Below are 18,674 nucleotides of genomic sequence, written 5' to 3'. Positions count from 1 at the left end.
GTTTGAATTCACTTGATGCTGTTTATTTTTAATCGTCCCATTGATGTTTAGGACTGCAATTGATCAATCTCAGTGATGTCTTATATATTTGTTGTTGGATAAACGGTACTATAAGTTTTAGAACTAATGAATAGTGAGTAACAGTAGGATTCAGTAACCGCGTTTCGTCTTATTTTGAACTTATCATCTGAATATATCTGCATCCTATCATCGATGTTTAGTGTGTCATATAATTTATAACACTATTCGTTCTTAGTTAAAATATAAAGTGTCTTTTATGTATTTATTTATTTAAACACATAAACATTGGTACAAGGGAGCGCCAAATATACACGCGTCATACTTCGTCATTTGATTTGTTTGAGGGCTGGAATACTACCTGGAAGCCTCTCGGACAGGTAAACGGTTGGTGACTGTCGTACTCCATCATGCTTTGCTGTGTTTTTAGACAATTCGTTAGTAGTCATTCTATTTGTGTTCCATTATTATTGTTAATTAGGTCAATATTCAAGGCGAAGTCGACATCATAAGTTGATAGTTATAGAAAAATTCAAAGATGTACTTTGAAATCGTTTGTTTAATTAAAAAAAAACATATTTCAGTAGTATATGTATTCATAATGATGTAAATTTATCATATGATTGATTCATCAGTCAGTCAGTCCAATTACTTGACTAATATGATACAATTTTTATTATAATTTTCAGGCTGTTTGTTGCAACGATGGTGAACATTGTTGCCCAAAGGGTACAACATGCGATATGATCAATGGTGGTTGTATTATTTCACAAGAAGATTTATCAAAATCTAATTCTGTTCCATTGCTTACCAAGATCTCAGCATTACATGTTACTTCCAAAAATAACACACAGTCTACTGTTTTCACACAAGTTTGTCCTGGTGGTAAAGCGAAATGTCCAGATAGTGCAACATGTTGTAAATTATCTAGTGGGGAATATGCATGTTGTCCAATTCCAAATGTGAGTTTCCATCAGAATAGGAGTTTTATTAATATAAATTAGTAATCATACTTCGATAACAAGTTTGCAGACTTTATTCTTTTTTTACTTGAGTTATGATAAGTCAGTCCGCCTACTTGAACATTTGTTTCTAACTTTCCAGCCGCTTCCTATAACCACAGATTAGGCATACGCCTCAACTTGAACAATAGGAAAAAGGAGAGAAATGTGAGTCAGCTCTTTACTTCAAAATGAGTTATGTCAGTCACTCATACTGTAGAACCTGTTACGTGTGTACATCGGTTCAAGTCCCCATACCCAAATAACAGAGAGAGAGATGGAATTATAAGACCAAATCTTAGAATGGTAGAGGTAGTAACGGTAACAATGGCAGTAGGAAAGATTAGATATCAGACACGATTTGTAAAGAAAATATAAATTAGTGAAAGAAAGACAAAAGTAATGGTTATGAGGAATTCAGAATTTCGGGGATGACAAATAATGGATGCATCTGCACCATTGCAAACGATTTTGAGCCATGTGATTCAAAGTCCCTAACTATTGGTAATGATAATCACGCGGATCTCAACCAGGTAGTCTACACCTATTAACATGGCCAAGTCTAACTGTCTATGACTTTATGGACTGACGGCATGTTTTGGTTTTGCCGCCCCTAGCTTTCTTCCAGATTACTCCTACACCACACAACATCGCCCTATGGAGATTATAAAAGTTCGAATCGATTGATAAATATCGCGTGCCATATCACCAATCACAGTTCTAATTCTAATTTGGTCTATTTCGCGTCTACCACTTTCTCGATAGCCAAGTTTCTTCAATTTGTATAAATACACGGTCGATCAGTACCATCAGCTGTAAATCAAACAGCTCACCTATTGGTCCGCTATTCATACACTCCTCTCTATGCCCTGCCCTGAGTTGAGGAGTAGCAACCAGCCGCTCCTACGTTTCTATTTCAAACAGACGCGTTTCTTATACAGGCATACCAGACCGCATTACACCATAGAACAAGTCAACGGTGGCTGTGTATGGGAAAGGGTGCAAATAATGGAATGAGAACAAAATAGGTATAATAAGTCGTACAACAGTACGGAATGAGTCAACTGAAATCCTATGATAAATGGTATATATATATAACAATTTTTCAATAACCATGGCTTCTATAAATCTAAAAATGGGCCCTTGATAATTTCTGTACAAAGCCTTAAAGACTATCTCAGGGTTGATCCTTTGACTTGTTTCAATTGTGTTTTACAATCTAGGAGCCTGGTTTCCTACTTTCTGCATTTATTCCGTTGATTAAGATTCAATATTCACTGAGCTATTTTGGCGTATGCTCCATCACAGCTGATTAAATGGAGAAGTAATCAAAAGTTCTGTAGTAAAGGAGACAAACAATCGTTAATTTCAGCATAGCTTTGAATCGTTTTGACATAATCAAGAATTCGCTGTTCATGATGAGGATTTTAAACATGTTTTCTTAGTTGATTGTTTTAATCTTTCATTGTCTTTCTAGATAGAGTCATCTAAAGATGCTTTTTTAAAGGATATTTTAGTGATGTTGTTTAGGACGATTAAAGCTCCATAGACCATTGAACCAACCAGTTCAGGCGAACAGAATACATTCAAAATTTTGAAAACTTGTTCAATATTTTATTGATTACGAACCGATTTAAGTTAGATTACCATTAAAAATATAGAAGCACTGGACAACTGTTTCGTTTTTGTATGGAACTTCTCAGTGGTGGTGCACATTTATGACACCGATATGGGGGACCAAACCCAAGACCCTGTTTAATATTGATAGAAATGATTTGAATATCTGAATGCATCATTTACAATTAAAACGTTTGTCAATAGTTTTTGTTTTATTAACATATTGAGATAAAGCAACGTTTTGGCTTTTGTAACAACAAAGTTTTCTATGATAAACGTACTTGTTATCTAGTTTCAATGTTAAAGATGCTACCAATCTCTCCCAATCTTAATTTTTCCCTAACCGGAGTTAAAAACAGTAGTCGGCGTTTAGATTCGTATGAACATTGGTTCGTTGGGTAAAGGAAATATGAAACTTTGTGGCAGGCCTATTAGCTACGGACAATTCAATCAAGTTTCAGAGAGCACCTTTTGGGTTTTTCGCGTTATCTATTCTGTTTTTATAACTAAATACCATTCTGGCATTGTAGTTTATTTCAGTTCCGAATTATCTTAATGAAAATAGTTGGTAGAAGTTCCTCAATTTGCTATTATAGTATTTCTCAATGTTCGTATATAAACTACAGTCTTGCTAAAAAATTTAATTTGTCTCCTGATTTTACAGTGTTCTTTTGTTTCCTATCTTATTTAAAATTTCATTTGGTATATTCATCTATAAATAATGAACAACAAAAATGTAGTGCCATTTATGACTTCAATTAATCTCGTATTTCTCCTTTCTATTAAATGAATACTAAATTGCTTAGAATGAACACTGAACAATTTATCCGCGTATACAACTCATTCACTCTACACTAGATACTCCGCCAGGATTATTCTATCAGATATCAATAAAAATAAAATAAAAAAAAACCCACCTAACTGACCTGAATAATACATGCATTAGCCAACAACCGACAATAATTAAACACAAGAGGTCGGGAAATATCTATAATACATCATCAAATACCTGTCAGACTATCCACCAGGTTTGTCAAGTAACCCAACCAGTCTTTTTTTTCTCTTGCTCACAAAACAGAAACACAATTGAAAACTATCATTTCACCTGTTCTCAAGATCTGATTTTCATAAAAAATACATGATATTTTTCAATGAATATAATAATTAGGTGATAATTTTGCTTTATATGAGCTACAATTAGTTAGCTTATGTGTGTTAATCAATCAAATTATTCCCAGTTGCCCATTTTATGTAATGATGCTTCTTGAAGAAACCGGAGTTTTATTGATTGTAGTGACCTGGGAACGTAGCTGCAGTGCCAGAGGAACAACTTCTCGATCTTTTTTGGAATTGTTGTCGGTAAGTTAGTTCTGTACTTTAAAGGTCCTATTACTGGAGACAAGAGTCTATGGGATAGGAAAAATTGTCACATTCTTAGAACTGGTATTTTTTAACCCCTCCTTTTTGTTACAGCACCGCTGCAAGTGTTGGTTATATGGAGAAAACAGCTTGCTGCCACTACATCCCAGTAACAGTCAGCAGTTTGACTTCACTATTGGACCATAAGTTGTTACTTTTAGTCTTATGGTTTTGAGATGGTGTAGAAGGTTTGTAGCTCATGTGAATGACTTAGGTGGAGTTTTGTTCTGTGAGCGCGATCATCATCACATCAAGGTTGGGATACTAGATCACAAACTAGTTTTGCCTATTGGAAAACAAGCTGACTTTTCCTTTTTACCTTATCTGATTTATGAAATTTGTAAAAATACTGTCCACCTTTTCTTCAAATTCTGTATTGTTATGTTCAATTTCATTATAGGCTATTTGTTGTACAGATGATATTCATTGCTGTCCATCAGGAACTTCATGTGACTACAAAACTCTATCGTGTGTGAAAACCGACAATGGTCATTCAATTGAAAGCCCAACAGCTAATGAATTATTACGTAATCCTGGATTGTTGTTTACTGGAGTACGTGATCATGTTTGCCCTGGTCATCAATCTACATGTGCTGATGATCAAACTTGTTGTCCATTGCCTGATAAATCATTCGGTTGTTGTCCACTGAAAAATGTACGTGTTATATATATGTATATGTATATAAATTTTAAATGGAGTTTAAATATACATAGTTTATATAATTCACTATGAATTTCTTAGAATTTACCCCAGGGTTGTTCATTTTGGCATCAATATAGTACATTAAGCTGATTAAATACTGTGCCTGGATATCATTTTACTTTTATTGTCAAACACATATTTTAAGTAGCAATGTTCGTATGTATATCTTTCGTTTCTATTTATTTATTTAGATGTCATAAATTTCACTGCTGTCTATTTGTTTGACGTCTCTCTATTTATATCCTCTTAGTTTTTTTTGTAATATTTCCGTAAAATTACCGTTCTCCAAATGCACTGTCTCTCTCATTATGTGTAATCTTGAGTGCTGTTAAAGGTACTATGGAGGAATTGTCAATTCCATATCATTCAAGTTGTGGAAGTATTCTTCTTTAGTTACGTGGAATTGAAATTGTGTTAGGGATAACCTTAACAACCTAGGAGCCTAGCCACTAAGGCCAGGAGAAAATCAGATAAGTTCGATCACTCACAACCTTTCTGATATTAGAAGAGAGACGATTGATTAAATAACTAAGAATCGTTTACAATAAAACATGTATTTATTTATTATCTTCACCTAGATTCCAATTTCGAGTATTCGTTTGTGCACATTTTTTTCATTCTGTCGTCTTGAATGGTGTTCTCACTGTTCTATCTTTCTCATTTTCAGTATAGGGTTGTGGAGATTGTTGAGTTTTAATTGAGCTCATGAACCGATAAATGTTAGACCACTATTGAAAACCTGGATCACTGTGGACGGCCCTTTCTTCCTAGTATGGTACTGATAATCATCATATGTTCACTGGTGACTAGATTTGAGAAGTAATTGTCGGGGTTCAAGTGCGAAGCCATAACCACAGGAGTTCAACTGTGTCGGATGTGGGGGAGTTACCTACCGAAGACAATGAGAGATGGTCACCTAATATTGTCGGTTGACTAAAGTCAGATATTAACACCGTTGAATGCCGGCTCGTTGGTTTAAAGGTTAAGCGTTCGTGCGCGCGACTGAGGGTCCCGGGTTCGATTTCTGCGTGTGAGATCGTGGATGGGTACTGTTGAAGAGTCCCGTACTAGGACGAAATGGCCAGTGCTTCTAGGTCTTTTTACTTTCAGTCCTACTAAATCATTTCCACTCCTTTATTATTTATTCCGGCCATTTCACCTCGTTATGTTAATGTGGTGCAGAAGCTTAGATCATCTTATATTTATGCTAGACTGTTGATTATAACTAATTACTGACTCTTCACTCTCTCTCTCTCTCTCTCTCTCTCTATATATATATATATATATATATATATATATATATATCCCCAAATGCCCTGGTAAGGCCGAGAGTCAGCTCTCCCTCTCGAAATGCTCTCACGTGTCTATGTGCATACAACCACTGCCAGGGAAGTCTTAGTCGCTGCCTTCTTGTGGCGGGGGTGTTGTTTACAAAATTGACAGGACGAAAAGCTAATGTCCAGCGCTTTAACCGGGTTAGTGGATACCAAGGATCCACCTAGGGGAGTTGGAAAACCCTGATTCCAAATCAATGGTGCACATTGGTTTCAGGATCCTATGGAAAAAATGGCGTATGAGCCTACTGTTGGTCACCGACTACTATGGGACTGCATCTCCTTAGGTTGCTCCACTTTTTTTGGATTAGACCTTTAGGTTGAATGCTCCGGGTGTGGCCCCTTCAAGAAAACCATTTACTTCAGTTTGGTCACCCGGGCAGTATCCCAGCCCTAACATAAATCGAATGATTTATGTGGTGCATATCTATTCGATCCCTCTTTGTACCAATGTTTATGTGTTTAAATAAATTATATATATATATATATATATATATATATATATATATATATAAGTTGTTTGTGTATAGCGTGCCAGTTCAATCTCGTGCATAGCTACACATCATCATATCTATCCATTCTCATTTATAATTAAACAATATATTATTTGATAAACAATCAATCCAATTATAACTAATTTTGCATAAACTCTAACTAGTCATTCGCAATTAGTTATTATTCTATAGACAATTAATCGATTACATAATGAAAATTTCATCGATTTGTCATTAGTATACCAATATGAAATATTTGAAACAATGAAAAAAATAAACGTTTGACACCATTTATGTATAATTGATAGGTAGCTACTTACATGGTAACAATTAAAATTGTAATACTGTCTGTCATAAGTTCGGTCTACTTCATTGAATGGTGCGAGAATCGACTAATTATTGATTTAACGTGATGATTTATTTATAGGATAAGAGTATTATTGTTTCGATGATAGAATTTGCTTATTTTCAATTTAACAGAACAAATATTGTTAAGTTGTAAGTATACAATGTATTTATGTGTCATTATTAGTGTGTTAATGTTATGACTTAAGACGCTAATCAATATCATGTTTGATATTACCTAGTCAGCATTCCGATTGTCAATTAGTTCACCTAGATGTATCGCCAGTAGGATTAGTGACTTTCAATTGCACTGACTAATACATACCTACTAATGAACTACAATCAAGGCCTTAACACGCTTATTTGTCCTCAAGCTCCTTCTAACCCCAGTGATCAATCAGAAGATGACGATAGGATTCAGATTAGTTCTCTATTGTACTCAATTCAATTATGATTCAAAAGTTATACAAAAATATATTTAAAATAACATCACAGCACACTAAATAATAAATCTTGCTGTAAATAGAATTATGCTGATCGCGGACTAAACAGTCTGTAACTAATTAGCAATAACTAAGGAACACTCAAATATGTAAGGACAGTTAATAGATCCACTGATAGCTTACAATATGGGAAACACAGAAATGCGGCATTACAGTTATCTACTAATTATACCATAAAAGTATAGATAATAACAATTTGAATGGTAGTTTTGAAATCCCCAACTTTTCCAATATTTTCATCCCGTTATAAGAGCTGGAGATTGCTAAATTTTGAATTTTTTCACATTATGATTCATATCTTCAATGGTCATGGAATATAACGAATTGAATGAAGCGAGGGTTGTAAACTATTGGGTGGCATTTATGTGTTTTGAAGGATAGACACTCATCGCGATGCTAACAGGTCCTCAATTCAATCTCTAGTTGAGTCCTGGACCGAATTCCTAATGAGTTCCATGCTCGGATAAAACAAGTGTTCACTATTTCCTGATTTTTAATGTTTGTTTAACCTACATAAAATAAATACTCTGCCACATCTGAGAATAGGGAGAGTTCATTGTTATTATATCCTCTGTTAAGGGATATTCACTCACTACATTCACACAGCAATTGTGTTGTTTACGAAAATGAGAGGAATAAAACCAGACGTCCGTCGGTTAAATGAGGGTTGGTAGACAACAGGAGTTCATCTAGGGGAGTTGAAAAAACCCTGACTTCAAACTAATAGTGCAGATTGGTATCAACGTTTCGAGCGAACAAATGGCGTACGAACCTACTATGGTTACCGACTACTATGAAAATTCATTGCTTAACGTTTCCATACTGGCTTGTGAATTAAGTGTCTACATCAAAAGATCCACGAGTGGCTTCAGAATAACAGTACGCGTTACGATTTAGACTTATCAAGATAGTATCTCATACAATTATTTTCATGATTTTTTGTCCTGCAAATATTATTTATTGGCTCCGTCCAAGTTATACAAGATTTTATATGAATTTAATAGATATCCATAGTTAATCTACAGAATAAAACTTTATTTCTGATACATTCACATTCTAATTTCCTGGCTCTTTCTATATCCCATATCTTGACAATCTTTGGTGTTTCTTCTTATTATTATCATCATTAGTGAACTAAGAACACCATCAATTATTGTACAAGTTTATATTTTTTATCTCATAAAGTTTATATTAAAATAGTTGTATAATAAAGAGATATTACTTCGTTACCTATCTACCTACCTACCTACCTACCTATCTGGCTCCCTACCTACCTATCAACTTTCAGCTTTTTTTTTCTTATTGTATGTTAAGACATAAATATAAATGACTCTAATGTCCTGTTAATCATAGCAATAGAATAATAATAATAATTGTCATTATTACATAGGATTGTTTATCTAATCAACCAAATTAATGTATGTATGTTTCCTTTTGTCGAGAATAGAAAACACAATATGAAATAAACAGAATGAAATACCATTCGATAAGTATCATAAAATTTCATGGTATTTGTTAAGATTATTACATAACTATTTTAATGGTACAATTAGGTTAGTTGTATGTGATAATCAAATCGATAAGTCACTAACAGAACTAGACTAAGCCTTCATTTCCAATGGGATTAAATTTCGTGTGGATTAGTTGTGTTCTCTGGTGGTTGGCGGCCTATGCTCCATTAGGAGTAACAGGCGTAAGTAAGTAAGTTGTGTTCTCTGGTTTGTTCTGAGTAGTTTAATCTTGAGGCTTTTATTGTTTTTCTACTTAATGTGATTCATCAGCACTCATTTCGATTAGAGATAAGCTGTTTGTGTTCTAAAAAAAAATTAACTAACAACTCGTTTTCCTAGTTTAGATCATAAATTGATCTTAGCTAGACTACCATTGAAAACCAGGAAACACTGAACAGCTTTGGATGTACACCAACGTATTTCGGCTCAGTTGCCTAGGTGTTAAGCGTTCACAATCCCTTTGTTTGGGTCGTGGTTGCGTGTTACCACTGAAAGGTCCCATACTAAAATGTAATAACTATTCAGTGCTTTCTGATTTTCAGTTGTGGTCTAGCTAAGACAATTTCGTGACTTAAAACTGCAAAAAGTTTACTGTCTCTGCAAACACTAATGTATTAATAGCAACTTGTTTTGTTAGCCTTAATATTGATCGATCATTGTATCGATACATTTGTTTTATCATTGTATATTTGCACATCTCTCATCGATTGTCTCTCACAAACTTCATTGTTCCTGCATTTCTGTTATTACGAGTGCTCTCTGTTTACATTCCTGTTCTCTACAGTTCTGTCTTCTCAACATTCTGCTGCCAGGCATTCTACTTATGATTGGTGCTACATACTACTTATGTCTGTTGACATAAGTAGCATACATCACATATTTATTTCCATGATCTCATAGTTTCTAGTTTTTCCGATTAGCTAATAAATTGGATTGGTTTTTATATATTTTATTGGTGCTTGAATGTTAAACTTGTAAAGCTGCTGTGACATTCCCCGTACTCTTCCCATCTTGGATTTCAAATGGTCGAAGAATCACTGACTAAACAGACATGAGTGTATCCTATATGAATATACGTCAAAATTTGAATGAACGGTTCGACAGAAATGAGGCATGAAATGTATACAGAAAACATTAAACTGTATAAATTGTATTTGAAATCATCTCAGTGATTGGAGTTTAAGTAATTCCAGTGTTTTGCCCAGCCTGTTTGTTAGAGTTTCTTTAGGGAAATAATAAAAATCATGAATGTATATTTAGGGATCAGATTCTTTTATACAAGCTAATACCTGTAGACTTGTAGTTTGAAAGAATTGTCAACAAACGTTAGATGACTAATAGGTAATTTCTGATATATGTAATATATTATTGTGAATATTCAATTCTAAATAACATTCAACAGAGAACTATTCATCATCAAATTTAACTGGATTTCCTTTTCATCTTTGTTGGAGACTCAAAAGTTCATATTAATAATTCAATATAGGAAAGTTTGTTAGCTATGTACTACTTTTAAGATTTCAACACTAGAGACTAACTGATCCAACTTGCGAGTTTAATCACATCTTTCAAGTTCAACTGGGAGAAAGAAATCTGATATTTAATCTTATTTAATAACATCAGTCGTTCGAGAAATTCCCCTCCAAAAATCTGAAATTAATATTAAAATTGATATTCAGTTTATGAGTGTTCATTTCTTGACAGATATACAAGTTTATAGTAGTCTAATAAGCACACTATCTTCCAATAAACACATTCTTGATATAGTCACACATGTTCGATTATTTCTTTGAAGTTTGATGCATTGAATTTCGTAATAGTCATTTATTCATAAGTTCATTTCAATGACCAATGAGTTTACTTTTCTTACTAGACAAATTAATCTGGTTTCATCATAATAAGAGAGTAACCTACGTTTAGTCACATGTTTCTAATTTCATACTTGTATTAAGCAATCGTAAGTTTACTCTAATCCCTTCCTAACTAGATCGTTTCAATGTTCTTGAAATAAAATTATCAAATAACTTCCTAGATTCAACTGAAGTATGTCGTTACAATTAAAATCATCAAATGTTTAGTTTATTTGAATGAACATGTATGATTTAAATATTATTTACCTATTTTGTACAACCAGTTCTGTTAGATGGTTGGAGGTAGTTCACAAGGAACCCTTGAAGACCTATATCTCTTGTTATTATGCAACGGTTGCTTAGTTTTTAATTCTTTTAACTTTAAGCTACTTTGGTGTTCTTAATAATTTGTATCTTTGTTGTTTTTTTTTGACTGGTTCGAATACACATTGTTCTCCTTCCCTTCTGTTCTTGTTCTGATTTGGGAAGAGTCAAGTGAAGTATGGAGTATGTTTAACGACTATTAGACAGTAGAATAATATAGCAAGTTATTTTGTAGAATTCAATCATTTTCTTAACAATATTAATTAGTTCCTTTAGCCATAGTTAGTGTGTAGTGATAGGTGTCTGATTGAACTAAGTTAACAGATTCTGGATTTTCAATTATGTAAGTCTAGACTTGTTCTCAAGTCAATTGAGTACAATAGACATTCCTAAATACGTAACGATCTAAAATTCCATATAAACATAAATATAATTTTCTTGAAGTTTTCACTTAACATGATCTCAGTTGATATTCGTCTTAAATCTTTTATAAAAAATAAGATAATATTATTCTGTGTTCCTTTTTTACTTCAGAGTGTTTGTTGTGGTGATCATCTTCACTGTTGTCCAGCTGGTTCAATTTGTGATTTGGATACAAAACAGTGCATTTTACAAATTGAATACAATCAATCTACCACAAAAATAGTTTATGATGGGTTTACTATGCACAAAGCTAATCAAAAGTTATCAAATAGTTTATATTCACAACCAGTAAAATCTGTTAGTACTATTGATACTTATGTACAAGGAAAATGGTGTGGAGCATGTGGTGACACTTGGGCTTGTTGTCCAGATGTTACTTTTACTTCATGGTCATGTTGTCCTTATGTGGGCGTAAGTTACGATGATAATTTTAATTGGCTTATTATATTATATCGATAGGTCTTGCTACCGAAACGCTTAAGCTGTCTTCCTAGTTAGTTCCGATAACTTAAAATTACTTCTACACATCAACTGGAATACTAGGGAGAGAAGACACGAATTGTGAATAAAAGCTCTACTTCAAGGTTAGTTAATGCTATCGACCAAGTTGCAATACAGCCACTAGTCTAGGTGACTCGACATTTCGTGCACTCTGTTGGGATAAAATGGTGGTTGGAGATAGTCAACAGGAAACCCTGGGCCTAGGTTTCGTGCTGTTTGGCACTCGTCAGCATGGTTTACCTATAATCTTGAGGGAACTGGTACTCCCTGACAGATTCGATCCCGTATCACCCAGCTTCACAGTCAGAGACGTTAACCCGAATTATTTTCATCTTTAATGGATTTTGATGAATAATTAATTAATATCAGTTCACTGTCTATAAAATATCTAAATTATCAATGTTATACTTTTTTTAAACTCAATTATTTACTACTTAATTGGTTTGTGTAGACTGTAGGAATTTCTATTTTATTGTTAATTTAGGGAGAATGCTGTATGGGACAAAATACTTGTTGTCCTCCTGGATCACGTTGTTTAAATAATGGGAAATGTCAAAAGATCCAAAAGAATATCTTCAAATCATCAGCATCTACTTTAATACCATCTATTTCAATGAATAACAATGTACAAAGACCACATTTCATTAAACAAAATAATGAGAAAGAAAACTTCCAGATAGAAATGTCCAACAGTGCTAAACCTGCTCAAAGAAATATCCTTCTTCTGTAAGTAGATTTTCTTTCCCTTTTTTGTACGTTTAAAATGGTTTTTCTCGTGGTCTGTGTCTGATGATATTGGAAGTTGATTATAGAGCCTGTTTATTGACTTGTTCACTTTAAGGTCATTTGATCAATGATTTTATGGTTGACCGACGATACTATGCTTATTTTACCAAATAACTCAATGACTTAATCAACACAAGAATAATTTCACATTTTATGGTTTAAAAACTCCTTACCCTAGTGTCCAACCAGAAAACGATGTTAAGAGCGAGGTTTCAGTAGACCTAGGACAGTGTTTCGCTCACTAGAATCATTGGTCATGGTTACACTTGAGGAGGAAACCAAAAGAGGAAGTTTAGAGTTGAAAGTCGACGTAGGAGGTATAATAGGAACTGAAGAGGGAGATCGATTATGAATGCAGTGATTTTGAGTGTTGTCACAGGTATGAGAGTAATTTTTACTTCCCGGTTGCCCACACAGTGGAATAGTCTTTCTAGAGGTAACTGAAAAGGAAATTCAGTTAGAGTTGGTCTTAGTCATCTGAGAGCGTGACCACAATGCCCAAGGGTTAGCTGCTTGAGGTCAGTCACACACGACCTTTCTGTGAGTAATTTTCGTGTTAGCTCCGTATTGTTGAAACCTTACCGTCGGAGACCGATATCCGTGGAATAGAGTGGTGTTCATTTTAGGATCGACTTTTTTTAATCCCACCCCACCTTGTGGGGAGGCAGCATCGTTATACTGGTTGTCTGAAGGAAACATCTTACTGCCGTCACACCTCTGTACAGTCACTAGTATGACTTCGCCTTCGAACTTTGAGTTTGCTGCTTTTAGTCTTACCGCTCTTCAACCGACCTGTCTGGTATTACAGGACCTTGTGGAATCATTGTTCCAGCCAGTATAACTCGATTAGTTCATCATGATAAGCAAGCTCGACCATCACATCAAGGTAGCAGCAACGTTCGGGATGTTAGGGAACAGATTAAATCGTCTATTAGTTCCTATTGGTCTCCATTCAAAAACTCAAGGAATTATATACAAGAATTTCCTGGCCATGAAGTATTACAAATAAGGAACCAAAAATGAGGGATCAATCCATGAAAACATTATCTGTTGGACTGAGTCATATAGTGGTAGTTGGAGATTGCCTGACTGAGGTTCGCATGCTTATTATAACAAAACGGTTGAAAACTTTAGATGAAATGAAGGGTTAGAATCATTTGCAATGGTGCAAGTGCATTCACTCTTTCTCTTCCCTTAAATCCACACTCTAAATTGCCTTATAAATGTTTTTCTTATCCACATAAACCATATTTTGTTCTTAAGTCGTATCTTCAATCTATAATCTTTTCTATTACCACTAATACCGTTACTACCTTCTATTATATTGGGATTTGCCCTGACAATTCGGTCTGGTTATGCTCATAAAGTGTGACAAATCGAATCTATGTATACACATGTACCAGATTCTACGTTGTGTACCACTGGTTGACTGACTGACTGAATTTGTACATAGCTTATTTGTAAATGATACTAAATTGAATGATCAGTTTATAGTTAACTAAGAATAATTTATTAACACTGAATTATGTAGCAAGGGTTTTCACGTCAAATGGAAGTTTATAATTAAGTAGGATATAAGAAGGAGATAATCCAAGTACTTAGTGATTATTTAATAAAAATATGTGTAAGTTTTTGCATGGAATTGTTCTGCAAGTTTAACTCTCCTCCCTAACCCCCCTCGTCCCGGAAATACTATCTGCTCGTGTGCAACATATTCTATCATTGCTTACCTATTAGTGTATTAAATTAAATTAGTTCCATTTACCTAGATATCCATTGAGGAAACATAGCGCAACCGTGAAAAAAATCTATCAATATTATTTCCGTCCTTTACACTAATGATAGGTTTATAGTTTTAATCATCACTGTCGGATCATTTTCGCGTTTGGGATGATTCTTTCACTTCAAATGAAAAATCTTGCTCTAAAACTGTCCTGCATTAGCGCAAGTTAAGTACATTGATTGCTTCAGTTTCATCAGTCGTGGTGAGCTGATGTCTGATGAAGAAAATCTAGATTAGTATTTTCCAACTAGTATCACTTGTAGTGTAGGCGAGATATCTGTCTGCCAACTGAAGGATGAGTTTACTATACATTAGTTCACTTCATTCTACTTTATGTATGTTAAGTTTGTCATACATTGTTCCTACTCGCTCCCTTTCCACTCCTTTGTATATTGTTTTATAATATTTATTTACATTCAGTAAGCAGTTGTATTCTCAACAATGTTTAAGCTTATGTTGTAACGCAAGTTGAAGTGTAATATTCTGAAATGTTCACATATATTTATAACCTTTATTGTACTTATCATTTTATTTATCATTATAATTACTGTACCTTAACCACTGCAGTGGTTATCCACAGTTTCGTGCATTTGTTTAAACGCAACAGTTTCCATATTGTTTGCTCTTGGTTCGGGTTTTGGTTGTTAATAAACTGTTGTCAAACATAGACACAGCTATCAGCTGTCCTTTGTACTATCGTATATTATAATTACTCTTTATGTCACTGTTACAGGAAGCCTTGTTTATTTTCATACTTGAAGGATGCGTTTAAACGCCCCAGACATCTCACAAGTTGAGGTTTGTAACTAAATTTTGTGTATTATTCATGAACGTCCAAAATCTTAGAGGACTTCCGTCGAATTTCATGATCTCTATCTTCGGTAGGCTTGTCATGAATAGTGACTTAATATTATCTATGTGTGCTTTAAGTTCCAACTCATCGCTCATAGCTGTTTTGGTATGTCGGTGACCAGCTGTAGCTGCGGGAGTTATGTCTTCGGATCCACACCAATTAGGACCAAAGTTGAGAACTGTTAAGTCTATCGAAGCGTCCAAGTTACCCGGTTGAGATACGCGCAAAACCGAAGTTTCCAAAACAACGATTTGTCTACAATAGCGGTTCTTTATTGAATAATACACAAAATTTAGTTACAAACCTCAACTTGTGAGATGTCTGGGGCGTTTAAACGCATCCTTCAAGTATGAAAATAAACAAGGCTTCCTGTAACAGTGACATAAAGAGTAATTATAATATACGATAGTACAAAGGACAGCTGATAGCTGTGTCTATGTTTGACAACAGTTTATGAACAACCAAAACCCGAACCAAGAGCAAACAATATGGAAACTGTTGCGTTTAAACAAATGCACGAAACTGTGGATAACCACTGCAGTGGTTAAGGTACAGTAATTATAATGATAAATAAAATGATAAGTACAATAAAGGTTATAAATATATGTGAACATTTCAGAATATTACACTTCAACTTGCGTTACAACATAAGCTTAAACATTGTTGAGAATACAACTGCTTACTGAATGTAAATAAATATTATAAAACAATATACAAAGGAGTGGAAAGGGAGCGAGTAGGAACAATGTATGACAAACTTAACCATGTGTGCCATCAGGATAGGAGAATATTCGTAGGTTAGTAGTATTCGATCAGAAGTGTCTTCGAAGCATCGCTTTTGTATTTTGAGATCTCTTAGTGGGCATTACTGAGGTTAGGTTTAGGATACTAGGTAAGGATGACAATTCAATTGATGAAGTAGTAAATCCTCATCAACTGAGGTGGTTGGAACATGTGTTACGTAAGCCCAATCACTGCCTACCTCGACGGGCGTTGTTGTCTGATATAGGGATAGACTGGATAAAATCTAAGGGCGCCGAAAATAAAATATCGCACCGATCTATGAAGTCATTGAGAATCGAACTGAGTCCATGTTAATGGATGTAGACTACCTGATTGGTATCTGCGTGATTATGGTAACCGATTTTTGGAGACTCCAGGTTATACAGGTCAAAACCGTTTATGATAGCACAGATGCATTCACTTCTGGTCTGCCTCTTGAACCTAACTCCCTAAATCTCATTAAGCCTTTATGTCGTTTTGTATACACATTTTTTTTTATTACTTCGGATACTATTACTACTTCTACTACTCTGGAATTTGCCTTAAAATAATCCCTTCTCACTGTGCTTATGTAATATGGTAGATTGAATCGATGCACATATATATCAGGTTCTGTATTACATATGACTGCGACTAATCATTGAAAAAAATTAACTGGCATCGTCTTAGTCTGAGATGACCTACAAAATGAACAGGTTCCAAATATTCTCTATAGCTTTTATACAGTTTACCTTGGATTTTATTACAGAAACCTTTATCGGTACTTGGGGGGGGGTTATATTATAAAATTGCAATATTTCTAATTACTTTTCTTTTCTCAATAAATACATATTAGTATTCGTCATTATCGACGTCTTAAACGACAATTGCATACAATTTGTCCTGATTCATTACACTATTGTGGTAAATCTGAACAATGTTGTCTTTCTAATAAATTTGGTTATACTTGCACACCGAATGAGGTATGTTCCTTTTTTGTATTTTTATTCCGAATCAATTATAATTGTAATTTTTATTAATTATTGTTATGTTGCATAGTGAAAAGTTTTTAGCTAACGAAATAAATTACTATGACTTTAAGTATCTAGAGTGATTTGTGAAATTAAGTTTGATTGTATACATTCGCTATTCATCCTCTCAATTTGGTAAGCAACACCACCACTGTGAGAAAGCAGTGACCATATGGGAGAATTTTGAGAGGGAGAGCGGATTTTCCCCACCGTCGGCCGTACTAGGGTATTTGGGGGTGGATGTCCGGCATTCTAACCGGGTTGGTGGATATGAAGGGTTCATTTAGGGAAGTTGGAAAACCCTGATTTTAAACTAATGATGAACATGGGCTTCAGAATCCTGATGTTACCGGCTACCATAGGATTAGATCTCTTGACGTTGCTCCACTGTCTTGTGGATTAGACCTCTGGGTGAAAGGCTCAAGGAATGGCCCCCTAAGGAAATCACTTTCTTCGTTTTGGGCCCCCGAGCAATATTTCAGGTCTTACACAAATCGAATGATTCATGTGGCGCATATACACTTGGTACTTCCTTGTACCAAGGTTCATCTGTTTAAATAAATAATTGGAACTGATTACAGACCGTGTTAAAGTTATCAAAACAGATATGTTGAATAAATTACTATGAATTTAAGTATGTTTAAAATTCAATATTGTGTTACTTGTTCATGTGTTTATTTATTGTTACACATATATTTTCATTACATAAAATGTTATCTTCATATAAATAGCATTGGGATAACTAATTGATCATTGTTGTTAGAATGGGGATTTGTGGAGATTGTATTAATTTTTAATAGTTGAATTGATGAGTCGATCTAAGATAGATCACCAGTGAAGATCTGGACGCACTTAAGAGAGCACTTTCGATGCTTCCAGGTTTAGCTTAGATTGACTCATGAATTCAACTAATAGGATGATTGTTGTTCTGTGTTGTTATCTTCAAATTGTCTTCGACATTTTTTTGTTCCATTTTTTTCAGTCCATATGTTGTGAATCTAGTATGAATACTTATTGTCCAATATCCAAGGATTGTTCTCTAGACGGGAAATTCTGTGTTGATAAGTATTAGTTTCACTATCATCATAGTTATTGATGATTGGATGATTATCATTCTATATGTGTGTATGTATGTATGTATGTATGTGTGTGTGTGTTTATGGATTACTACAAATCTTGCCATTATTATAAATTTGGATTTGTAACATCTCTTGTCCATGTTACTATTTGTGATTCTATTCAATATAAATTCAATTTTCATTATAATTACTGTTCAATATTTTTCTATTGTTAAGATATTTTCATCTCTTTATTAAATAAATTTCATTTTGTGCTATTATTAACATTGAATGTGCTCTTTTACACTTGATCTGTAATTGGTTTTATACTACAATGTAACAGAGATAAGTGAAGTTG

The 18,674-nt window shown here is 34.2% G+C and overlaps 1 protein-coding gene across 1 annotated transcript in view; it reads left to right on the top strand.

The window, feature by feature from the left end:
* Positions 1–18,330, top strand: part of MS3_00009688 (uncharacterized protein) — a gene marked incomplete at its 3' end in the record, with an annotated part of 45,183 nt that extends 26,853 nt beyond the window's left edge. The window contains exons 8-13 of the mRNA XM_035731249.2: positions 708–980; positions 4,456–4,710; positions 11,654–11,953; positions 12,528–12,769; positions 17,084–17,210; positions 18,241–18,330. Coding sequence (XP_035588105.2) covers positions 708–980; positions 4,456–4,710; positions 11,654–11,953; positions 12,528–12,769; positions 17,084–17,210; positions 18,241–18,330 — 1,287 coding nt within the window. The remainder of the gene's footprint in view (positions 1–707; positions 981–4,455; positions 4,711–11,653; positions 11,954–12,527; positions 12,770–17,083; positions 17,211–18,240) is intronic.
* Between the last annotated feature and the right edge of the window lie 344 nt (positions 18,331–18,674).

This window comes from Schistosoma haematobium, chromosome 7 (genome assembly GCF_000699445.3).
Source record: "Schistosoma haematobium chromosome 7, whole genome shotgun sequence".
In the NCBI taxonomy this organism is placed as follows: Eukaryota; Metazoa; Platyhelminthes; class Trematoda; order Strigeidida; family Schistosomatidae; genus Schistosoma; species Schistosoma haematobium.
The sequence above is the reverse complement of the archived record's forward strand: the minus strand, read 5'-3'. Positions and strand labels throughout refer to the sequence as shown.